Source organism: Rhinopithecus bieti, unplaced genomic scaffold (genome assembly GCF_001698545.2).
Source record: "Rhinopithecus bieti isolate Rb0 unplaced genomic scaffold, ASM169854v2 scaffold_36004, whole genome shotgun sequence".
NCBI lineage: Eukaryota > Metazoa > Chordata > Mammalia > Primates > Cercopithecidae > Rhinopithecus > Rhinopithecus bieti.
The window spans coordinates 1,217,831-1,243,786 of record NW_016815976.1 but is presented as its reverse complement, the minus strand read 5'-3'; the positions used below and the strand labels follow the sequence as shown (position 1 = coordinate 1,243,786).

The following is a 25,956-nucleotide window of genomic DNA, read 5'->3' as shown; positions in this document are numbered from 1 at the left end:
TATTTAGTAGTTATAGCTGCAAAATTATTCCACCCACTTCCATATTCTGTTTAAGAGCAACAGAAGAGAGATAGTGCAAGCACTGTGTTAGAGGTTAAGTCTCTGCATTTGCATTTGCTTTTCCTTCAGCTGCAATTCTCTTTCCTCAAATATTTGTGGGGCTGACTACCTATCATTTGAACTGAAACTCAGGGAAAACTTCTTTGATTGTCTAATGTCTCTCCTTCTCACTCAGTCACCACTAAATGACATTCTTCATGGTATTTACCAGTGTCTGAAGCTCTCTTATTTATCTGTTCACTTGTTTACTACCTAGGCTTCCCCATGCGGATGCAGGTATTATAAGAGCTGGTACCTTGTCTGTCCTTCTCATTAGCATGTCTGATTTCTAGACAGTTGCTCAATGACCTAGAATGAATGAGTGAGTTCCATACTAAAGTAATAAATCGTCATGATTATCGCTAAAAATGACTTGTACCCGTGTTATCTCTGATTGACTTGATATTCAGGGTAAAGCAAAAGACTCTATTTAGAATGAATGTTTGGAACAAAAATGAATTACTTTATTTCTCCATTTTCTTTGTTTTAATCAATATTTCCAAACATGTACTGGCTTTCACCTCACCCTGTGTATCAGAAGTATTGATAGATAAAAGCCATTTTAGGTAGCAAGAAGACATGGAAAAGGGACAAGATATTAAATGTATGCGGAGGTAAGAGGAGAAAAAACTTGAATATGAACTGAGGCTGTTTAAGGAGACAGTCTCATTTTTGGGTCTCTGGTATTTTAGCTCGGAATGGGATTTTAGGTACCATGTTTTGTGTTTTTTTTTTTCCACTGCATGTGATAATGTCATCATTTATTTTTAAATGGTTCTAAATTGCAGATTTAAGTTGATTTCAAATCAACCCTATTTTTAAATTACTTTTAATAGGAAGAAATGAAGCAAGGACATACATAACCTACTATATTTGAAGGACTCAAACAAATACATGTTTGGCTGTGAATTCTGTACTCTCATCAAAACAGAGATAAAAATCCACCTAAAAATACACTTTCCTTCATTTAGTCCTTGTGAGAGAAGGTCAAGTATTGCACTTTAAAATTACTTTCATCTAACATTTGTCCCAACTTTCCCCCTGAATTCACTGTATGTTTTCAGGAAACATGATTTTATAAATTTTAAATACAAAAGCAACTAGGTTTTCTAATTCAACTTTGGAAGGTTTACTTTACTGAGCTATTTTTGTAAAATGGCATATTTACTTACAAAATTGAGAGATAGGGGCATCCAGCTGAGGCACATTTCCTCCCTTGGCATTGAGTTTCTGGACTTGGGTCGGGGGCACAGGCTTGTGTGACTGCCCCGTGGCCCGATACATGGCCTGGACCCACAGGATGCGGTCTTGTTCATCATCACTGGCAAATATCACGGTGTCTCCCTCCTTGACAGCATTGAAGAAGGCTCGGCCACCCTCCAAACCTGGAAGAAAAGGGAGTAACAACTTCTACTAAGCTGAGCTGTGATGTTCTCAACTGGACTCAGCCCTTGAAAGAGCAGTTTCTGCTGCTTTTCTTTGGGACAGAAGAGCAGGGGTAGCAATTAACCTAGGATGGGAAATCTGAGACTCACTTGGCCACAGAGTGGGACCGTGATGTTGAAGAAGTATTTCTGAGCCTGGATCTTATCTTTTTGTGTCCTGATGGGGATAGAACTGTCAAGCAGGCTGCCTGCTTGGGGGACAGACATCCGCTTATAAACATACTATTTTCTCCCTCATCTTTAAACACAAATAGAACAACAACAAAAACCTCTCTTTACCCCATCTCTCCCTTCAGCTACTGTCCTATTGCTCTTCTCTTTACAATGAAGGGAAATCTCTACCAAGGGTTTTCCAATTTTAGTACCCATATGAATCCCCTGGGCATCTTGTTAAAATGCTGCTTCTGATTCAGTAGGTCTGGAACTGAGCTTGAGGTGCAGCATTTCTAAGGAGCTCCCAGATGATGCAGATGGTGCTGGTGTGAGGACCCCATGTTGAGTAGCAAGGGTCTCTCCCCTCCTTTTCTGCCTTACAACCCCTCCAATCAGGCTGCTGCCCCATTGAAACTTGTCCAGGTTTCAGTGGACACATTGTTGAATGACCAGTGACCTCCACATTGCTGAATCCAATGACTGATTCAAAGTCCTCATTTTATTGGGCCCATCCACCTATCAGCAGCATTTGCACTCCCCTCTCTTCAAGATGCTTTCTTTACTTAGCTTTCAGGAACCCTTACTTTCCTTCTACCTTCCTGGCCGCTGTTCCTCAGTCTTGTCTGGTGGCTCCTCCTCTTACTGATTTTTAAATGCTGGCATGCCCTGGCCTTCTGTCCTTGCCCTTCTTCTCTTCTTTAGCTACACCCTCTCTCATGGTGATGCCATCCAGCCTTTAAGTACCATGAGTACGCTGATGACCATCACATTTCTCCCTCCAACCTGAACCTTTCCCTTGGACTCCAGGCTTAAATATCTTTCTTGACTTCTCCCCATGGATATCTGATAGACATCCCAAGCTTGTGAAACTCAACACTGAACTCCTGGTCTTTCTCCCTGACCTCCTCAGCAAAGCTGAGCCCATCTCTCTTGCTGCTCAAGCCCCCAATCTTAGGGTCAATTTTGACTCTTTACTTTCTTTCACTACCCACTTCCAATGAATCATGAAATTCTGATGGCTCTACCGTTAGGACATTACCAGAATTTGACCTCTTCTTCCATCTCCAGTTGTGGCCATCAAAAATGTAGCCATGATCATCCCTGGATTATTTTAATAGCCTCCTATCTGACCTGTCTGCCTCTGTCCTCACTGTCTGTAGTTGATTCTCACAAGGCAGCCAGAGTCCTGGATTTAGCACTAGAGTCAGGTCATGTCACTCTTCTGCTCAAAACCTGCCAGCAGTTCCGTATTCCACTCAGAGGAAAAGCGTTGGTTCTGACAAGGCTTGAAAGGCCCCATGAACTGGTCCTCTGCCACCTCTAACCTCCTCTCCTAATACTCTCTCTCTCCCTCTATGCACACATGTACTCACTTCATTGTAGCCACACTAGCCTCTTGCTGTTCCTTGAACACCCAGGCATGTGCTCACCTCAGGACTTTTGCAATTGCTTTTCTCTGTGCCTGGAGCACTCTTCTTTCAGGTATCTGCATGATTCACACCTTATCTCCTTTGTGTCCTTTCCTAAATGTCACATTCCTGTTGAGACCTTCCTTGACCTCCACTTCTTGTGACCTCTTATCTTGCTTAATTTTTCTTTATTGCTCTTATTACTTTTTAGCAAACTACATAATTTACTTTGCTTCATAAGTGCAGGTAGTTTCTGTCTGTTTTGCTTCTGCTGTATCCCTGGTGCCTAGAATAGTGCATGGCACATAGTGGGTATACAAATAATTATTTAATAAATGAATATGCTCTAGATCCATCTGTTTCCATGGGCAGTTCTCAAGGTTAAAATTTAGAGAGAAGTAGGTGGAAACTTCTCTTTGGGTTCGGGCCAAAGCTATGTTGTATCCATCAGCATATTCCAGAAGCCTGTATTTTAGATCACTGGGTACTCTCTAGCTGGAAATAATACTTCATATCTTCATCAGGTTCCTCATCACCTCCTCAATTATTAAAAACTAAGAGGGGAATGAATGAGTGAGTGATCAGTATCCCCAAATTTCCAATGAGGTCCAGCCAGTAATCTGTTTGATATTTGTCATTGGAAAAGATTTCTGGTAATATTAAGGCTTCTTCATTGTGCCGATGCTATTTATTGAGGTGTCTATGCTGCAAGCACAGGTGTCTGTTGGTAGTTTTGCACTTGGAATGGCCAGGGATTTAGGACAATAAATAGCTACCTCTTTATATGGAGGGTCTGAAAATATCACACCAATAAAGCTTTACTAAAAGATTTTTGGTGGCTTTTATTATAGGGGACTATTTTGCTTATTTTTGTATGGAAAGTTTTAAAATACGTAATTTGGTACGATGATGCGTAGCTAGCAAGCTGGGGAAACCCGATAAACTTAATGAACAGCACAATAAAAAGGAAAATTCTGAAAAGGGAAGGAGGAGGAAGAAGAGCTCTGAGAGTTGCTTTAAGCCTGAAAAGTGAGCAATAAAGAGTTAAAAGGAAGAGAGGATCGATAGACCTGTAGCCTAGTCTCGTGGTATCCTTAGGAATAAGCTATTTTGCTACAGTCAGGGAATGTAAAGCCAGGACAGACATGACCAGGTATCACTTTTACTAGCCCCAAGCCTTCCCCCTCCCCCAGGGTCTGCTGCTGGGGTGGGGATACTGTATTTCTGGAGCTACTGTCAGAAAGTCAGTTCATGGAGTTACTTTGGGGAAGTGGACAGCCCTCTCCACTGTGCAGTTATTTAGATGTAGAGATGGAAAGACACCAGGAAGTTTTTATATTTTTATTCAATCCTCCCAACAGCCTTTTGATGTAAGTACTGTTATTCCATTTTTACAGATGAGGAAACTAAGTCATGGGGAAGGTGGTAACTAGCCCATGGACACAAAACTGGCTTGTATGTGTCAGAGCTGGCTTTTGACCTCTGCTGTTTGACTCCAGAGCGGATGACTATAACCATTGTGCTACACTGCACCAAAGCATGAATCCAGGGCCTGGCCCTCACTAACAGCTCTCTTAAGAGTCATTATGAACAATAAAATGAAGCCTAATTTTGGAGTGGGTAAGGGCAAAGAGAAACATCTAAAGCAACAGTAGCAACGACAAGCACAGCAGCAGAAAGCAACAGGGCTTTTTCAGAAAGCACCAGAGGCTGAGGACACACCAAAGAAAGAAAGAAGGAGATAGAACAGCGACAGCTGAAAGAGAACCAAGAGAGGAGAAAGCAAAGTGAACATCCACAAAGTGAAGACCCACATGTGCTGCAAGGCCATCAGTCTTAGAAAAAGCAACAGTTCCTGGGGACTGAATCTGAAGAATGTGATGTGTGACCTTGCATGGGCTCTCCTTGGAGAACGAGGGGCACAGCCCCACAGGTCAAAGACAAAGACACGTCTGGGAATAGATGGAGGCAGACCAGGCAAAGGAATGTTGGCCAGCTCTCTAGGGGAAAGGGATTTCACTTCCAACAACTTGCATGACTGAGGTCCATTTATGAGGGTAAAAAAGGTCTTTATGAATCGTATAAGAAAATTTAGTTGTTTGATAAACTGTGGCGTTGAATTATTCTGGATTAATATTCTTTTATTTGAAGACTTCATTATCTAATTGCATAGAAATTGAGAGATTGTCTCAAACTTTCCAAACCATACACAGGGAAAGGTAAAGTGAAGCATTTTTAGTTTTAGCTTAAAAGGAGTAGCTTGTAAGTGAAACTTACATTGCCAAATCACCAAATTAAACATCAAGGACCCAAACAGGTAGAGTTTATTTAGTGAAAATGCTTGTGTCAGGGGGAACCACCTAGACTGTAGGCTGGTACTAAGGCAACAATATTTAGTTGCATCCCTTCCTTCCATGGCAGAGAACAATAGGCCACAGGGGTTCTTAGCCCATAAAATCACCACCAGTAAGGTCCACTGACAACTGGGATAAAATCAAGAAAGAGGGAGAGAGATAGAGTCTGAAGTCCTCTCCATTTGCACACTCACCTTTCAGGGAGCAGTTGAGGAGACTCCTCAAATCTGAGGACATTGGTTAAAATGCTTGGCTCTCCAGCTGGCAACTGTTACTGTGTTCAGGAATCCCCTGCAGTGCTTATTTAAATACAAAGGTTCTGACCTCTCCCCCTTTCTGGTTCACAGGTTAGAAGTGGGGCTCAGGAACATTTATTTTTAATAATTACTTTTTTGTTGTTTGAGACAGAGCCTCTGTCGCCCAGGCTGGAGTGCAGTGGCGCAATCTTGGCTCACTGCAACCTCTGCCTCCCAGGTTCAAGCGATTCTCCTGCTTCAGTCTCCCGAGTAGCTCGGATGACAGGCGTGTGCCACCACATGTGGCTAATTTTTGTATTTTTAGTAGAGATGGGGTTTCACCATGTTGGCCAGGCTGGTCTTGAACCCCTGACCTCAAGTGATCTGCCCACCTCAGCCTCCCAAAGTGCCGGGATTAGAGGCGTGAGGCGCCGTACCTGGCCAGTAATCACTCTTTTTTTTTTTTTTTGAGATGGAGTCTTGCTCTGTCGCCCAGGCTGGAGTACAGTGGCGCACGGCCTCTGCTCATTGCAAGCTCCACCTCCCAGGTTCATGCTATTCTCCTGCTTCAGCCTCCCGAGTAGCTGGGACTACAGGCACCTGCCAACACACCCAGCTAATTTTTTGTATTTTTTTTAGTAGAGACGGGGTTTCACCGTGTTAGCCAGGATGGTCTCGATCTCCCTACCTCATGATCTGCCCGCCTCGGCCTCCCAAAGTGCTGGGATTACAGGCGTGAGCCACCACGCCAAGTTAGGCTTTCCCATGACAACTGGGAGAATTTAAGTCTCCGTTTTCAATCAAACATTACTTGGGGAATAAATAGGACTTAGCACATGGAAAGATAGAGGAAGATGCTTATTATTCTAAAGAACATAATTGATTTACATTTTACATCTTTCCACTTACATCTTTCNTTTTTTTTTTTTTTTTGAGATGGAGTCTTGCTCTGTCGCCCAGGCTGGAGTACAGTGGCGCACGGCCTCTGCTCATTGCAAGCTCCACCTCCCAGGTTCATGCTATTCTCCTGCTTCAGCCTCCCGAGTAGCTGGGACTACAGGCACCTGCCAACACACCCAGCTAATTTTTTGTATTTTTTTTAGTAGAGACGGGGTTTCACTGTGTTAGCCAGGATGGTCTCGATCTCCCTACCTCATGATCTGCCCGCCTCGGCCTCCCAAAGTGCTGGGATTACAGGCGTGAGCCACCACGCCAAGTTAGGCTTTCCCATGACAACTGGGAGAATTTAAGTCTCCGTTTTCAATCAAACATTACTTGGGGAATAAATAGGACTTAGCACATGGAAAGATAGAGGAAGATGCTTATTATTCTAAAGAACATAATTGATTTACATTTTACATCTTTCCACTTACATCTTTCGTAAAGAAATTTATAAATTATATCTCATAGGATCGATGTAAAAAGAAATAAGCTTTAAAAATATATGTGCACAGTTACTCCTTACACATGTAGATAGAATAGTTCTCTCCACTCCTGCCCTCCCCACTGAGGGAAGATAATTTTGCTTTCATCTGATGAAGTAACAACCATAGCTTTGCTATAGCTGTTCATGCAGCTATGCTTTATTGCAAATGCCAAAGCATGACATGGGTTAGACCTGGAGTTCCAGCTCAGCCACCAGGCAGTCTCAAACAATAGCCTTTGATATCTCAGAATCTCAGCTTCTTCATCTACAAAATGGGGTAATGATCCTGGTCTTATCCACTTTGTGGGATTACTGTGAGGGCTAAATACAATCACATGGGGGGAAAGGAAAATGAACTGGCTTAAAAGGAATTATTGTCATAAGATGGTATTGATTTCCCTTCTCATATTGGCTCTTTAGCTTCCCATTTTATGTTTTAAAATTTATTAATTTTTACTATTCTTTCTATTTTTTGAGTTGGGGTCTATCTCTGTCACCCAGGATGGAGTGCAGCAGTGCAATCATAGCTCATTGCTGCCTCCAACTCCTAGCAATCCTTCCACCTTAGCCTCCCTAGTAGCTTAGACTACAGATGTGTGCCTCCATGCCCTGGTTATTTTTAAATTTTTTTGTATAGATGATGTCTGGCTCTGTTCCCCAGGCTTGTCGTGAACCCTGGTCTCCAGCGATCCTCTCGCCTTGGGATTACGGATGTGAGCCACCACGCCTCACCCTAGCCTTCTACTTGAAAATAAAAGTCCTAAGGAGGACTGAATCTATTTTTCTGAAGGAAACCCAATGACTTAAGAAGAACAGAGACCATCATAGAATGTCCTAAGGAGTGGTTTCCTAAGGCAGGAGCCCCATCCTTTCCATGAGAAGTTGCATGAAATTGTTTGTTTCAAACTCGTTGGTTCTACTCATTATGAAGGATTTCCAGGCAGAGCATTTAATTCATGCCTTATGTGGTCAGCTCTGTATTCTGCTCCGGCAGGATGCAAATAACATATGAAAGTCCGAAGGGGTGGGGCTGGGCCCAGTCACTTGGTTGAGATTCTGAGGGTGCTAATTTTACTAAGTGGGCTGGGCCCAAGGTCTTCCCTGCCGTACCTTTTCAGGTTAGCACCCCATCTTCTCTCAAACTCTGTTTTTCTTTTATGTGTATTTTGTTGCATGTGGAAGAGCAATATGGGAGTAGAAAAAAAGGTTTTGGGCCAAATAATGCAGTATGGTTGGAAATGCTTTCCTTGTGCAGATTTGGCATAAAAATAAACTTCTCCGGGAGAGGGCTGTTGGTGCTTGTTGTTCATTAATATGCTGAAATGATTTCGCACCCCCCTCCCATTTTGAAGGTTCTTTGAGGCTGATTTCTATTCCTTTTTTTTCTGGGAAAAAGATAAAATGGGTAGGGGAGAGGTGTGAGGGGCAGGATGTAGAACTTATGCGGTGTAGAACTTTTAAGAAATACTACCGTTTGTGTAGTTTTCTTAGTTACATAAGGCTTAAGGGCTTCATTGTCTCTGCTTGTGGATTGGTGTCTTCACAGGGAAAAAGACATTTAGGGAGGGTTTTCAAGTGCTGCCAACTAACCTTATGAGCTCTTGAATTGTAGCTAGGGAATATGGATATATTGGGCAGGCTCACTTGGTCACTGAAACCTGCCAAGCTCACACATCACTGGTGAAAAACCACACACACACACACACACACACACACACACACTCTCTCTCTCTCTCTCTCTCTCTCTCTTTGGTGTACATGTAGGACTACTTCTTTTTCAGAATTTTTTTAAAGCATTGTATGGTGGAGTCCATATTTCATGTGGATACAGGTAGGTAAAAGAAAAATGCTCTTCCTTTTTGGTTTTAAATTAGAGAATCCCTTGAGTAAAACCAAAACCCTAGGTTAGGATGGCATTTAACCAACTGGGATGGAAATGGCATAATATCAGGGATTGTGCCATTGACAGCTGAAACCCTTAGTAAATTGACTTAGTGCCTAGCATGGAATAAGTGTCCAGCAATTATTAGTTGACCATTGATTTGGGAAGGCTGAGGGTTTATGGGCTCGTGGCCTTGAGGGTCGGTGGGTACCTGGCTGGGGGTCGGTGTAATCCACAGTGTAGCCATCCAATTGTAGAAGTTCCTGAGGCTCCGCTTTCTTCTCCCGATAACTGCACATGGCAAATGTGTACTGACTGACCTGTTAAGGAAAAGTAGACTGTGAGGTTGACCCCTAGAGCCTGTCTTCTCCAAAAAACCCTCCCCCATGTTCTCTCCTCTGAGAATCTGGACTGAGTGGCTGGGTTCAAATTGAGTTTTGCTACCTCCTGGCTGTGTGACGTTGAGCATGTTACTTAACCTCTCTGGTCCTTCATAACCTCGTTTGTAGACTGGATACAACCTTAGAACCTACCTCATTGGCTTATTGTGAAGACTGAATGAGTTCACATGTGGAATGCACTTAGAGTCTGTTCCTGGCACTTAGTAAGTGCTTGATGAAGGTTAGCTGTTATCATTATTGCTTTTAATATAATTGGGTTAAGCTACATGCGATTGCCATTTTTGTAGGTCAAAAGTGGTTAAATGACAGCAATTTTGTATGTTCTACCTAATGTGACTGTGGCTTTGGCTGAGACTGCTATGCTTGCAGATACAACATGGGCCTTTTGGTCAGAAGTTAGAGGCTAGACATTCATTTATTCATGCCTTTTTATTTTAGTATTTCATTGTTTGCACCATTTTGATCAGTGTCAATCTACATGTTTCATCCCCTTCTTCTTCCTGCTGAAGGAGTACTTTGGTTGCTTTGAAGTCTTCTTTTCATCTCGGACAAGTGCAGGAGTGACACGTTGTCACAAGCAATGAGTGCTTGATCGCTAGGTGCCAGTCACAGTAGAGCAATCCTCAGCCCCCCAGTGGCGTGGCTGTTGTCACTGGTGCCCTAATGGCAGCCCTCACTCCACTGACACAAACCATGCCAGTGCAGGGTGGGTGCTCACAGCTGCAGGCCCGCCTTCAGGACCCTGTCGCTCTAGTGCATCCAGACCCAGCACACATACTTAGCATTTCTACATCTGGCTTGTCTGCAAGGAGCCCGTGGGAAAGCAAGCATCCTCCCAGCTTTGGGCTAAAAGCTCTCAGGCAAATTTACTATCCATGGATGTCAAATGTCTTGGAGAAGGAGTGCCACATCCCTCATCCCTTAGTTTCCTTTATTAAAAGAGACACTTTCTAAGTGAACTTTGATCCCAGCAGGGGACATTTTTAGCCTCTTCTACGGTGAGGTTTGTTTTTGCTGTTTTAATGGTGATAAGAAATTGACGTTCTTAAGCGCTACATGCATCTCCCCCACTGTCTGAGGCGTGAGGGTCCCAGTGGAGAGATGCAGGGTGTCCACAGGAGGATGTTTTTGGTAGTTGGTTTGTCTGTTGCTGCCCTCTGTTGGCTCCTGATGGAAACTTTACTGCCCCACTTGGGTTTCTTCATAATGTAAAGGGTTTGCAGAACTTCTTCCTTATATCGCAATGTCAGGGGAAACCTAAGGCTGGGTCACTGAGAGTATTTTCATAAAGGAACACATATTAATTGCTTGTAATAAAGAAAATAACCAATAGCACACTCTTCTCCTAAAATGGAAGGTTAAGAGTGTAGGCTGGGGGTTCCATGGCCCTGGGGTCCCATCCCAGTTCTGTAAAGCTGTCTGTTCTCTAAGCCTCAGAGTCTTCGTCTGTATTTACCTGCATCTTATTGTTGATAGAGAATTGAGTTTTACATAGCATGTGTGATACCCATAGAGCAAACACTTCATATACATATGCATTTATACAGGCAGCTTCCTTGCATTCGACACACATTCTAATATAGCATAGCTCAATAGGTGGATTTACCTACTGGATTATAAATTCATTGAAGGCAGGTCTAGGTAGTCATATGTCTTGATTGTATTTTCACTCCCATGAGCAAAATCTGCCATATAATGGACATTCACTAGTTGACTCTGATTGGTTCTAGAAAGTTGAGTACATACAATCCAATCAAGAGGTTTTACTCCCAAAATTTACATGGTATTCCAAGTACAGCACCAGGCCTTTCCAACTTGTTATTATTGATCCTAGGGATAACAGATCTCCTGTGACCCTTTGCATGACAATGACCATAGATATTGCTGGAATGGTCCCATGGAGATTTTTTTTTTCTTTTTAGATGGAGTTTTGTTCTTGTTGCCCAGGCTGGGGTGTAATGGCATAATCTTGGTTCACTGCAACTTCCGCCTCCTGGGTTCAAGTGATTCTCCTGCCTTAGCTTCCTGAGTAGCTGGATTACAGGCATGCGCCACCATGTCTGGCTAATTTTGTGTTTTTAGTAGAGACGGGGTTTCTCTATGTTGGTCAGGCTGGTCTCGAACTTCTGACTGAAGGTGATCTGCCTGCCTCGGCCTCCCAAAGTGCTGAGATTACAGACGTGAGCCATCGTGCACAGCCAGATTTTTTTTTGTTTTTTTTTTTTTAACCTGGCATTTCTCATCTGGCAACATGAGAGATGACATAGTTTGTTAATGTGATTGGCCAAACAGAGTTGCCGACACTCACTTGAGATTAAAAAAAAAATCACAACAGAAGGGTGTTATTTCAAGATTTATGCATTTACTATTACTACATGGTTTGGGCTTTTTTTTTTTTTTTTTTTTTTTTTTCCTTTTCTATTTCAGCGGCTTCCTTCTTGGAGAGCTGTATGCTGATGCCCTCTTCTGGTTACATTGCTAAAGTCACTCTTGACAAACTGAACTGGTTTGAGTTGGTAAACCAAATTGAGTTGGTTTATTGGGAGCATCTTGATTTAAGATCTTGCAATGTACTTTAGGAAATAAAGGAGGGGAGAAAGAATGATTTCTCTTTGAATGATTCTAATTATTGGAAATTTTGGGGGGAATCTCAGTTTTTCTAGAGCACTTGAATGGTGGGAGAATTGCAAAGATTTGGAAAGCTTTACATTTATTTTTTAAACTTCCACAAGACCACACTCAGTAAAAGCCATTCCCAATGAAATGCATGTTCCTCTGTCATAGAATTCTTTTAAAACTGTATTTTGTTGATGAAAAACTAAGGAGGCAGTGAGCACTGTTGTAATAAAGGCACAGCAGAGCCTGGAATGCATGTTAGAAGTGAGAAAGTCAGCCACCCTTGTCAGAGAGCCTGGCCTACAACAGAAAGCATAAAAATCTAGTGATCTTAAACAACCAGCAGACATCTGAAAGTGCACTTTGGAGAGAAGGGCATAAAGGACTATGTTTTTCCCATCCTTGGGATTTTCAGAGGGTAGGTACCTTCTCATGGAATCACGGGACAGACAGTTGGGACTTCTGAGGGTACAGTCAGCAAGGTTTTATTTTAAAGGTGGCTGCACCTTAGATACACCTTTAAAAACCCTTAGCTCATTTCCAGTCACTTGCTTAAACTAGAGAATGCTTTGAAATAATGTTCCTTAAAGAGCGGGTGGCGGGCTGGGCGCAGTGGCTCACACCTGTAATCCTAGCACTTTGGGAGGATGAGGCAGGCGGATCATGAGGTCAGGAGTTTGAGACCAGCCTGGCCAACATGGTGAAACCCCCTCTACTAAAATACAAAATTATGTGGGCATGGTGGCAGGCTCCTATAATCCCAGCTACTCTGGAGGCTGAAGCAGGAGAATCGCTGGAAATGGGAAGGCAGAGGTTGCAGTGAGCTGAGATCGCACCACTGCACTCCAGCCTGCCAGAAAGAGTGAAACTGCATCTCAAAAAAAAAAAAAAAAAAGAGTGGATGGCAGCAGCTGCCTTTATTATTAGACAGTGTGTGTGTGGGGTGAGGGGGCGGATTAGGTTGTTAATATGTAGATTCTTTAAGTCAGACCAGAATCAGAAACTCAGTTCAGAGTAGGCCTTAGGATTATACATTTTTCACAATTGTCTCAGATTCTCTCTCTCTCTTTCTCTCTCTCTCTCTTTCAAAATAGGGTCTTGCTGTTGCTCAGGCTAAAGTGCAGTGACACAAACATGGCTCACTACATCCTCGACCTCCTGGGCTCAAGTGATCTTCTTGCTTCAGCCTCCCCAGTAGCTGAGACTAGAGGCATGTGCCACCATGCCTGGCTATTTTTTTTAAATTTTATTTTAATTTTTTTGGTAGAGATGGCGGTGTGTGGGGGGGTGATGTCTCACTATGTTACCTAGGCTGGTTTGAACTCCTGGGCTCAAGTGATCTTCCCATTTTGGTCTCCCAAAGTGCTGGGATTACAGGCATGAGCCACCACACCTGGCCAGATATCTCTTAATACATGCTAAAGTGTGAGAACCACTGTTTTAAATATAGGAACTGTCCATAACCTCTAAGATTGAGTTTCAATTACAGAAACCCTGAGTTTCAATTATAGTTAGCAAGTAGATTCCAGTCATGAGATGAAAAGGTTAGACCTTTCTTGTCCCCAACTCTCCCCTCCCCTTCTTCTTATCACCTATAGGAGACTAAAACACTTGGACATAGAACAGTAGAATGTATTTTGTCTAAATCCCCTTTCCTTGCTTTTACCATCATTCTTTGAAAATTAATCAGCTGTTATTTTTACTGAACCTGGTCACTAGCCCTTGTCCAAAATTCACATACATATTTTAGAAAAGAGTTGTTTGTAACAGATGCATTCATTCATTCAGCAAATACGTAGGTAGTGTGTTCGGTTTGGGGACTATAAACATGCAGAAAACCAGACATGATTCCTGCTCTCAGGTCTAGTGTGAAGGTAGACATTAATCACGTTATTTCAGAAACGTGTTATTTTAATAGTGGCAAATATTTAAAAGAGAGGTATATCATACTGTAAGAGCGTGGAGATTTAGTCTAGATGGGTGGTTGGGCAAGGAATTCCTGAGGAAGCATTGACGGATTGAGTCAAAATCTGAGGATGGAAAAAATTTTTATGGTGTGAATCACACAGTTCCTGGAGACTAAGGACTATTTTTAATATGATGTAGTTGCGAATGAAGGATCACAGTGTCTAAATCCCAGATTCCTGATTGGCACTGAAGTGAAGGCCATTTGGTGGAGGAGAAGGAGAATAGATTTTAGAGTCATGCAGAACTGGATTTGGTTTTCAGATCCATTATTTTCTATGTGAACCAAGACAGTTCAATTAACTTTTCTGGGACATGGTTTTGTGATCTTTAAATAGGGATGATGATAACATCTGTGGGACATTTCCTTTTTTGATAATTAAAAGAGAATTTATTTCTTGTAGACATGGGGTCTCACTATGTTGCTCAGACTGGTCTCAGACTCCTGGCCTCAGGTGATCATCCCAGCTCAGTCTCCCTAAGTGCTGGGATTATAGATACAAACCACTATACCTGGCCTTCTGTGGGGGCATTTCTTTTTTTTTCTTTTCTTTTTTTTTTTTTTTTTGAGACGGAGTCTCGCTCTGTCGCCCAGGCTGGAGTGCAGCGGCCGGATCTCAGCTCACTGCAAGCTCCGCCTCCCGGGTTTATGCCATTCTCCTGCCTCAGCCTCCCGAGTAGCTGGGACTACAGGCGCCTGCCACCTCGCCCGGCTAGTTTTTTTGTATTTTTTAGTAGAGACGGGGTTTCACCGAGTTAGCCAGGATGGTCTCGATCTCCTGACTTCGTGATCCGCCCGTCTTGGCCTCCCAAAGTGCTGGGATTACAGGCTTGAGCCACTGCACCCGGCCTGTGGGGGCATTTCTTATGTGTGCATGCAGGGCATTCATTGCCCTCCCACAACTGAATCCTGGTCTTCCTCTGGGAACCACTCTTTTTTCAGTTTTCAATGCAAGTGGTTTGTGTGGGACTAACTGCATGTCTAGCTGGAAATACGGTGAGTAAAACACTTGTACTGGAACAATTGGAAAAGAAAAGTTTTCTCTGGGGCTGGTAAACTTTTGTAAGGCTTGAGCTGCCAGAGATCATGCCTGAGGGTGAAGTCAATTCAGAGGAAAGCAGAGCCAAGAGATTATATATATTGAGAGACAGAGGCTTGATAATATTGTTTGAGTCCTTGATCTAGCCATGACAGACGACTCTCCAGTTAATTACTAGTTTAATTAGCTAACCAATACAATTCTTCCCCTTTTAAAACTTAAGGTTGTTTGGGTTGATATCTGCCATTTGCAACCAGAATATAAATATAAATGTCTTATAGAGCAATTGTGGAGTTGAGTGGCAAAAACAAACATTGAGAGCTACAAATTCTTCAACTACTCATATGTCTTACAATTCATTTTTGTGGTTAACTTATTTCAATATTGTATTCCCAGGTGACTACTACTGTATTCCAAGGCATTATATATTATCTAACAATATTTTATCTTGTTCTGATTTAGCTATTTTTCTGAAAGCTAGAACACAATTTTTGGTAACATTCTTAGTTGGGAATCAGAAACAGAGGAGCCATGTTGGTTCTGAGTAATTCAGTTCTAGAACATTCTTTTAAAAATGTTTTACTTAAAATATTTTATTTCCACAGGTTTTGAGGAACAGGTGGTATTCGGTTACACGAGTAAGTTCTTTAGTGGTGATTTGTGAGATTTTGGTGCACCCATCTCCCTATCAGTATACACTGAACCCAGTTTGTAGTCTTTTATCCCTCACCCTTTTCCCACCCTTTCCTCCTGAGTCTCCAAAGTCCATCATATTAGTCTTACGCCTTTGCATCATCATAGTTTAGCCCCCACTTATGACTGAGAACATTTGATGTTTGGTTTTCCATTCCTGAGTTACTTCACTTAGAATAATAGTCTCCAATCCCATCCAAATTGCTGCGAATGCCATTAATTCATTTCTTTTTATGGATGAGTAGTATTCCATCATATACATAACATTCTGTATGCATTGATCTCTTCGGGTGCCAGTCCTGTCTAAGTGCTTGGAGTTACTGAAGACACTTGCAATCAAAAGACCTGTGTTAGGTTTCTTTCTTTCTTTTCTTTTCTTTTTTTTTTTTTTGAGACAAGTTCTCGCTTTGTTTCCCAGGCTGGAGTGCAGCGGCGGGATCTCGGCTCACTGCAAGCTCCGCCTCCTGGGTTCACATCATTCTCCTCCCTCAGCCTCCCAAGTAGCTGGGCATACAGGTGCCTGCCACCATGCCCGGCTAATTTTTTGTATTTTTAGTGGAGATGGGGTTTCACCATGTTAGCCAGGATGGTCTCGATCTCCTGAGCTCGTGACCTTGTGATCTGCCCGCCTTGGCCTCCCAAAGTGCTGGGATTACAAGCGTGAACCACTGCGCCTGGCCTGTGTTAGGTTTCATATTTGGCTGCTTATAAGCCATTGACCTTGCGCAGGCCACTTAGCCACTCTGAGCCTTAGTTTCCTCTAATGTGAAGTTGAGAAAAGCCTTGTCCTCACTGTAGTACAGAAAGGTTGTGAAGACCAGCTTGACGAACACTTTGTAAACTCTAAGAAACCGTATAAATACAAGTGATTGTCCACATTATTAGAGGAACCACATAATATTACTGTTTGTATAGTGCTAAAATGGGGGGAAATGTCTCAGAAATTATTTGAACACCCATCAAAACAGTAGATTTTAACCAGAAATCTTTTTTTTTGAGACAGAATCTTCCTCTGTCACCCAGGCTGGAGTGCAGTGGAGTGATCTCGGCTCACTGTAACCTCCGCCTCCCGGGTTTAAGTGATTCTCCTGTTTCAGCCAACTGAGTAGCTGGGACTAAGGTGTGCGCCATCATGCCCAGCTAATTTTTGTATTTTTAGTAGAGACGGGGTTTCACCATGTTGCCTAGGCTGGTCTTGAACTCCTGACCTCGTGATCCACCTGACTCAGCCTCCCAAAGTGCTAGGATTACAGGCATGAGCCACCATGTTCGGCCACTGGAAATCTTTTGATCACAGAATAAAAATATTTTTTAAATAAGAAGATGATAGCGTTAAGACTTTCTAACCTGATATGGGTGATAAGTTGGCCTGTTTTCACTGTTCTCCTTACACACACAGGGTGGGGCATTCTGGCTATCCAGCGGTGCTCTATGGAATTGGCACCTTTATCATTAGTGTTGATTTGGTCACATTAGAGTTACTAACAGTAGTAATCAATGTGCTTGGTTCTCGCCATGGACCCGAGGGTTTAGAACAAGGCCCCAGTAATTTCTTGACTCAGGGTACTGAAGGCTCATTTCCCCTTAATCTCTGGATTAGGGTTTGCAGCCAACCAAGTTTATAGGACATATATTGGAATTTCAAGGAACATGGCAAGAGGAGGCTTTATTATGCCATTTAAATATAGTCATCTATTTAGTTACTCTGATGCTTGGTTCCATAGAGAACATAAACTCTAAGATGGTGTCCTCTGAAGGGAATAAGACCTTTCATTTAAGCAGGATAATGACCTCCAAGGCAGTGTTTCTCCAAGGGTGGCCTTTGGACCACCTGCATCAGTATCTCCTGGGGTGCTTGTTATAAGTATGGATTACTGGGCCCCACCCCAGACTTACTGTATCAGAGTCTTCTGGATGGCACCTTGGGGATCTGCATTTTAAACAACACCTGATGCAGATGATCCAGGCCCACATTTACAGACACCATCTCATCGCACAGGAATGCTTGAATCTCTGGTACAGAAGCTCCTTGCGACTGCTTCATTCCCTTCTCAGTTGGTAGGGCAGACTCTAGCCACATCTATAATAATTTTAGCTCTGATCCTTAAGAAATGGGAATTGCTACTTTGGTCCAGCACTCCTCTGAGTATGTCCTTTATCCCTGACTAGTAGAAAGTCCCTTTATAGCTAACATTTTGTTCCTAAAGACAGTAGCACTAATAGGAAATCTCAGTCAGGGAGAGTTTTAATTGTTACGTGTTATAAGCAAAAATGTAGACTCTATGTGTATATGTAGGAGATGAATTTTGAGGAGACTAATGTTGGATGTCCTCTCTTCACCTTTGTTGTTTTCAGACAATTTTCCTTGTTTTAAATCTAATGTATGAGATCATAATTGTGTTGGAAATTGTGTGCTCCTAGCTCTCTATATAAATACGTTCCATAAGATCTAACATCTGAATTGAAAGACACAAAGATTCAGTAAGTCACTTGGGTAGATATACTTTCTGTTTCGTGGTTTCCACACTGTTTTCCAGGGAGTTCCCTCTAAGGCTGCCCAGGAGCAGGGGCGGGGTTAGGGGAATCTTCCCCCTCTCCCAGAACCCACACCATTCTGCAAATTAAACCAGGGTGGTTCGCTGGGTTTCATGTTTGCATTTTGAGTTTCAAAGTAAGGGTTGGTGGCTAAAGAGAAACTGAAAATTGCTTGTATGTATGACTGAATTCAACATTGCATGCAGCTGTTGGGGGCCAGTTGTCACCACTTGGACTGACATCCTTTTCTTCAAACAACCTGGGACATTTTAGCTTCCTCTGAATTGGACCAGCACTGGCGCCTTGAACTTTCCTCCCGCAGCTCTGAGGGCATTGGGGTTGTTTCAAAGGGAGCATGTTTTTTTCATTATGATATTGATAAAGTGCTTCTAAATGTGGTCACTTAAATAGAGGAGAAGAAAAAAATGGAAATCATTTAAAAATAATGCAGTATTTTCTGGGTGTGCCAGCAAATTGCTTTTAGACATTGTCGTGGTGAATGGGACAAGAATTGAAAGAGAAGACCTGAGTTGTCACCCTGGCTCCCCCATTATCTTTGTGATGATGGGACTCTCATGTCACCTCTGTGTGTCACAGAGGTTGTTAAGGGAGAAATCTGATTCAGGCTGAAACAGATTTTTTGGGGGGGATGGATGTACCCAACATATCTTGACAGCTCTTTAAAGTTAATGAGAATCATATGTACATGAAAAATTTCACAGAATTCTGAACTTATTTTCTCCTGCCTTTCTAGGAAAGATACTGAACTTTAGATGAGAAGTACCCTTTTATGATTCTCAGAAGTGAGCACAGAACTTACTTTTTAGCTGCTGTGTGACTTTCATCTTCTCTTGGTAGAAGGCTCAGTGTGAAGGCTCTAAATACCTGTGTTCCAGTTGCCTGAAAAAATCATTCTCTCGCTTTTGGTTCTCCCTATACTTACTGTACAGACATGGCTTTACTGATGTTTTCCACACATTTCCTCTTGTTTTTCCTGAAGAGTTTCCTCTCCCGAAATAAGAGGTCATCTACTTCTTCTAAGTACTTAATCATATCAGAAGTTCTCAGAAATCTGAGAATGGTTGTCACCAGCCACTTCTCGGAGCACATGATCTCTTCTTTTTCAGCACCACCCAAGGTATTGCCTGAGTTTTTCTCCTCTCTCTTCCTTTTATTTTTCTCTTCCATGAACATTTCCTGACTGCCTGTGCCAGACACTGGGCTAGGGACTGTGTATGAGTGTGGTGGAGGAAAGAGGGAAGGACACAAAAAAGAATCAGAAACAAAACTGGTCCTGAAACTGCACAGTCTATCAGGGAGGCCAGGCATGCTCCCAAGTGATTCCAAGAGAGACTGCTGTGCCAAGTGCAATGAGAAGCACTGAGGGGCGAGAACCATGCATGACTCAGCACTGCTTTTTTGTTTTTGTTTTGTTTTTTTTTTAGACAGAGTCTCACTCTGTCTCCCAGGCTGGAGCGCAGTGGCGCAATCTCCACCTCCTGGGTTCAAGCAATTCTCCTGCCTCCACGTTCCCCGTAGCTGGGATTACAGGCACAAGCCAGCATGCCTGGCTAGTTTTTGTATTTTTAGTAGAGATGGATTTTCACCATGTTGCCCAGGCTGGTCTCAAACTCCTGAACTCAAGTGATCCGCCCACCTCCGCCTCTCAAAGTGCTGGGATTACAGGCGTGAGCCACTGCTCCTGGCCAGCACCGTCTCTTTTGATGTGTCTTGTCTTCCCATTTACATTGTATGCTCTTTAAAGTGGATACCAGTTATTTTTACCTTCCCAGTATCCATTTCTCCTTCTGGTAATGGCATCCTGATTTTGCATGAAAGACTATCCAGTGGGACTGTCAATCCAAGTGCCACCCATTCTTCCTGCTAAAAGTTGGGAGTGAACCAGGTTGGACTAAACCAATTCTCCCTCTGTGAAATTTGACCCTCAAGGAGAGATGCAAGGATAGAAAGTGGTCAGAGCCAGTCTGTCTCATGACCACACCAGCAGCACTGGCCATGGTTCCAGGACTTGTGATGGTTAATATAAGGTGTCCACTTGGTTGGATTGAAGGATGCCTAGATGGCTGGTGGAGTACTATTTCTGGGTGTGTCTGTGAGGGTGTTGCCAGAGAAGACTGACAGTTGAGTTGGTGGCCTAGGAGAGGAAGACCCATATCCAGTGTAGATGGACACCATCCAATCAGCTGCCAGTGCAGCTAGAACGAAACAGGCGGAAGGAGGTGGGATAAGTTTGTTTGCTGAGTCTTCAGGCTTTCATCTTTCTTCCCTGCTACATGGTTCCTTTTGTTCCTAATGCCCTTGGGCATCAGACTCCAGGTGCTTTGGCCTTTATACACTGGGACTTGTACCAGTGGCTTGCTGGGGGCTCTTGGGCCTTTGGCCTCAGACTGAAGGCTGTACTGTTGGCTTCCTTTGTTTTTAGGTTTTCAGACTCAGAATAAGCCACTACCAACTTCTTTCTTCCCCAGTTTGCAGACAGCCTATTGTGTGGCTTGGCCTTGTAATCATGTGAGCCAGTTCTCCCTAATAAATGCCCTTTCTTATATACATATATCCTATTGGTTCTCTCCCTCTGGAGAAGCCTAACACAACTTGGATTTCTGGAACTACGCTGGCCCTGTTCCTAACATGGATGGGTAATTCAGACTTTTTCACAATTCTATGAGTTAACTCCAAAGCCTTCCATAGATTCATTTTTTAAACCTTAATTAGCTTGAGTCTATTTCTGCTGTTTGCATATGTAGAACTCTAACAGATTCCTTTCTGGGAGCTAAATACCAGACCTTAGTTCTTCTCTATGTCCTCTCAATGTGCTCCACACAAAGTAGGTGCTGAATAAATATTGGTCAGTTAATAGTCTAAGGAAATGTACTGCAAGCTAAAATAGCTTCAATTGCTTAGCCATGCATTATTTTAATTATTTTTTTTGGAGACGGAGTTTTGCTCTTGTTGCCCAGGCTGGAATGCAATGGCACAGTCTCAGCTCACTGCAACCTCCACCTCCCTGGTCAAGTGATTCTCCTGGCTCAGCCTCCCTAGTAGCTGGGATTACAAGCATGCACCACCACGCCTGGCTAATTTTTTGTACTATTACTAGAGACAGGGTTTCACCATGTTGGCAAGGCTAGTCTCGAACTCCTGATCTCAGGTGATCCACCCGCCTCGGCCTCCCAAAGTGCTGGAATTACAGGCGTGAGCCACCACACCTGGCAACCACGGGTTATTTTGAGGGATGGGCATCATTCCAAAATGTTCTTTGTGGCTAAATCACTTTAAGGTTTTGTTCTACCCTACAACAATATTGAAAGCAAAGATTACCTCTTGCTTATTAGAGTCAGAGAGCTGCATTTTGCCTTAGTGGCACAGCAGAGACTTAAGTAGATCTATAGACGGTCTAGTCTTAGAAGTTCAGAGTTGGTGGAACCCTCAAGGTCATTTAGACCTAAAAGGGAGTTGCTGTATAGTCAGGTCTCCGAGTATAAAGTACTCTAAATATTGGTAGCACTCTAAATATTAATCCTGGTCAAGTAACCCAATAAGCACCTTTGTCACTCAGTTACAAGTTGACTCACTTTGTGAAATCTTTCAGAGTATAGCATAAATTAGATTTCTGCAAATTGAATTATAGTTTAAATGCTCCGGTGGAGTCTGAAAATTAAAAAGAGGCACTGGAAAATTTCTTTGTAAACCGAAAAATCCTGATGCAAAAAATAAATACCCCTCCCCAACCAAAAAGATGGGATCTTTCAAGGACAGGTATTACTATTTCTGGAAAAAAATTTAAGAAATGCTCAACAGTAAAGATATTATTTATATATGACTAATGTATTAACATCAATATCTGCATCTACATCCATATATACAGATGTTCCCTGCAGTATTAAGAATAGTCTAAATTGGGAAAGTCTAGAAATCTATCCAAAAGGGAAAAGTTTACAGATATTAGAGCCAGAGTTATGTGTGTAAACATTGAAGGTATCTAAATAACTTGTGTGGAAAAAGCAAGTTGCAGAACAACTTGAAGAATTTGGTTTGTTTAAGTGAAAAAAAAAATCTTTTTTTTTACTTTACTAAGTTTACTAGAAACATTTATTCTAGATATTAAACATAGTTACGGGACATTGGCTAAGACTTTTGGAAGCACCAGGCACCAAGAAGAGTAGAGCGCTCCCACACAGATGATTCAAATTCAAACACACTAAATAATAAAATAGAGGCAAAAAGTCCAACTAAATTCTGACTTTACTCATAATGCCTATCTCAGTTCTTTTCAAAATGCTACATTGTTTTCAGCCGAAGTCAATGTCCCTGTAGCCCTCACTTGGCATGCGCTTGCTCCCTCCTGGAATCCTTCATCCCTGGCAGGAGACCAGGCAGGGGTGGGAGTCTACTCTCCCCGACTTATCTCACATACTTCTGTATTGTTTGAATTAAAAAATTATGAGTATCCATTAATTTTTTAAAAATTTAAAGTGATATAAAAATAGAGAATAGAGCACAAGGGAGCCCTTTGGGTACTGGAAATGTTCCGTATCCTCCTCTGAATGGTGGTTACATGGATATATGTAAAAATTCATTGTGCTAAATGCATGAGCTCTGTGTATTTTATTAAAGTTATACTCAGTTAAAAAGCATTCATTCATTCTAGCAAATCTTTAATACCGATGTCTCTTAAGACTGATATTATTAGAGTTGAAGAGTTAGTTACCTGCACCAATACAAAAAACCTTTTCTTCCATCTCTTCCAGACATTCTTACCGATGGCCCATAAATACCTAAGGGAAAGGAGAAAGACCAGAGCTGCATTAATGCATGAGTAAGTGAATTGTTGAACACACTTTGCCATGAAGCTTGGTACTTATAAACAAGGAAATGCACATGGCTCAGGAACAGGGCACAGATTTTGGAGCCTGTGGTTAAGCATAAGCAACAGCAAGCACTGTTCACTTCCACTTACAGGAGGAATTGAGGCCTATTGTGAGACTTAGACTCCTTGACTGATTCCAGAAAGCACCCTGGAAAATGTTATGCTGCAACTTAATTTGTGTATGTGCTGAAAGTCTTTTAGGTAGGGGAACTCCTGAAAGACACTGCACACAAAAGAAAAAAGAGGGTGCTAAATCTCACAACTCTTTTGCCTCTTGTCAAGTTTCATTCAGGAAAACCTTCCCTTGTTTTCTTTTGCTGTATTGCAGGTGTATTACTGGGAGAAATGCAGGTACATTACAGGGAGGAAGTTCCAAGTCAACACAGGAAGTTCTCCCCACTTCCTTCCTCCTTCTCCAAAAGCTCTTCTGTTGAAAGAAATTATTTTTTTATACAGGAAAATAAAATAAAAAGGAGGGTTGAGAACTATAGAGGCAGAGCTCAAAGCTATCTGGATATGTTAAGATAAGTATTACTGTTTTTTTTTTTTTTTTTTTTTTTTTTTTTTTTTTTTTTTTTTTTTTTTTTTTTTTTTTTGAGGCAGAGTTTCACTCGTTTCCCAGGCTGGAGTGCAATGGTGCGATCTCAGCTCACCGCAAACTCCTCCTCCTGGGTTCAAGTGATTTTCCTGCCTCAGCCTCCCAAGTAGCTGGGATTACAGGGATGTGCCACCATGCCTGGCTAATTTTGTATTTTTAGTAGAGATGGAGTTTCACCATTTTGGTCAGGCTGGTCTCAAACTCCTGACCTCAGTTGATCCATCCACCTCGGTCTCCCAAAGTGCTGGGATTACAGGTGTGAGCCACCGCGCCTGGCCTAAGATCAGTATTACTAATCAATTCATGTATTATCCTATCTGCTTTGTGGATTGTTACATATTGAACTGGCACCGATCTAGGAATCGAGGCTGGCATTTTTCAGGCTCTATCCAACTAAGAAAGGAGAGATCTGGTCATACTGAAATACATTCAAATACTAACTGAGTTCTAAAACTGGCTTTACCTGTTTACTGTCATCAATACCCACTGGAAAACTTCCAAATCCTCACTTCACCTCAAATCAGACAGAATTTCTGCTTTGGAACATAATGAAGAATTCACCTAATTAAAATTTTTCCTGCCTGACAAATATCAGGGGCCCTTAAGAGTGGCTGGCAGCCAAAATCTACTCAGACCTTCAAGCCAGAAATCCAGGAGTCATCCTGGGTCCTTCTGTTTCTTCATCCTTATTCCTCAGTAGCCAAGTGCAGTTGAGTTTTTACCTCCTGGGGAGTTCCTCACGGCTCCGTCTTCCCTCTTCCCACTTCCACTATTTTAGTCCCCACCCACATTTTTTGCTTCCATGGACAATTATAGAGGAACCTCTTAATTGGTTTCAGGGACACGAGAATGATTTTTATCCTATTCCTGGAAATGAGACAGAGCTTACCACCTGCAAATCTTATCATGCCTTTTCCATGCTAAAATTCCTTCAGTGCCTACCCCCTTCCCCTGCCATTTATATGAAAGGTGCCTCAAACTTTGGCCTCTTACATTTCATTTTCATGATTGGTCCCACATCTGTTCACCTGTTCTATTGATTTACTTGATATTTTTCTTCAAATTAACTTACTTAACATGAATACATTTATTTTGAAAAAGAAACTATATTATATGCTTGATATACTAATTATACATTATGTAGCACACATTAAAATACATAAATGATTACATTTGTCCCTCAGCATCTACAGGGAATTGGTTCCAGGACCCCTGCAGACACCAAAATCCACAGATGCTCAAGTCCGTTACATAAAATGGTGTAGTATTTGCATATAACCTAAGCACATCCTTTTAAAAAAAATTTTTTTTCTTTTTTTGAGATGGAGTCGCACTCCGTCACCCAGCCTGGAGTGCAATGGCATGATTTCCTCACTGCAACCTCCACCTCCTGGGTTCAAGCGATTCTCCTGCCTCAGCCTCCTGAGTAGCTGGGATTACAGATGTGTACCACCATGCCTGGCTAATTTTTGTTATTTTTAGTAGAGATGGGGTTTCACCATGTTGACCAGGCTGGTCTCGAACTCTTGACCTCAGTTGATCTGCCTGCCTCGGCCTCCCAAAGTGCTGGGATTACAGGCATGAGACACCTCACCTGGCCCCTCCCATATATATTAAATCATCTCTAGAGTGCCTATAATACGTTGTACAATGTAAATACTATGTAAATAGTTGTTCTACTGTATTATTTTAAATTCACATTACTTTTATTATGGTATTTTATTTTCATTGTTTTCCCCCCCCAAATATTTCCCTTCCATGGTTGGTTGATTTCTCAGATGTAGAACCTGTGGATAGGGAAGGCCAATTATATCTGATCCATGCTCGTCTGTATATCATTAAAACGATCTAGTGTACTATCAGTGGCATGAATGCACTCGGGAAAACCTTAGCCTATAGGGACAAAGTCCAGCGTCTTGACCTAGCCTAAAAAACTTTTCATTTTCCATCTCTGCTTACACCCTTGACTTGGTTCCCACACATTGTATTATCTACATTGTGTATCTGTAATTCCTGATCACACCATAAAAATTCACACCTCTGTAACGTGGTAGAACCTATGCTGCCTGGGATGCCTTCTCCCTGTTCCTCATGGGAAAACTCATATTCTCCCTCAGTTTAAACCTTTACTTTGATGTCATCATCTCCTAGGCCTTGTAGATAATTCTGCTGTTACAATTATCACACAGCTTTAATTTATTTGTGGTTATATTTAT

General features: G+C 42.2%; 1 protein-coding gene across 1 annotated transcript in view; it reads right to left on the bottom strand.

Moving 5' to 3' along the window:
* CADPS (calcium dependent secretion activator) overlaps nucleotides 1-25,956 on the bottom strand; it is a 497,883-nt gene that overhangs the window by 160,105 nt on the left and 311,822 nt on the right. The window contains exons 9-11 of the mRNA XM_017854222.1: nucleotides 22,984-23,050; nucleotides 9,216-9,324; nucleotides 1,272-1,484 (exon numbers count right to left, since the gene is read on the bottom strand). Coding sequence (XP_017709711.1) covers nucleotides 1,272-1,484; nucleotides 9,216-9,324; nucleotides 22,984-23,050 — 389 coding nt within the window. The remainder of the gene's footprint in view (nucleotides 1-1,271; nucleotides 1,485-9,215; nucleotides 9,325-22,983; nucleotides 23,051-25,956) is intronic.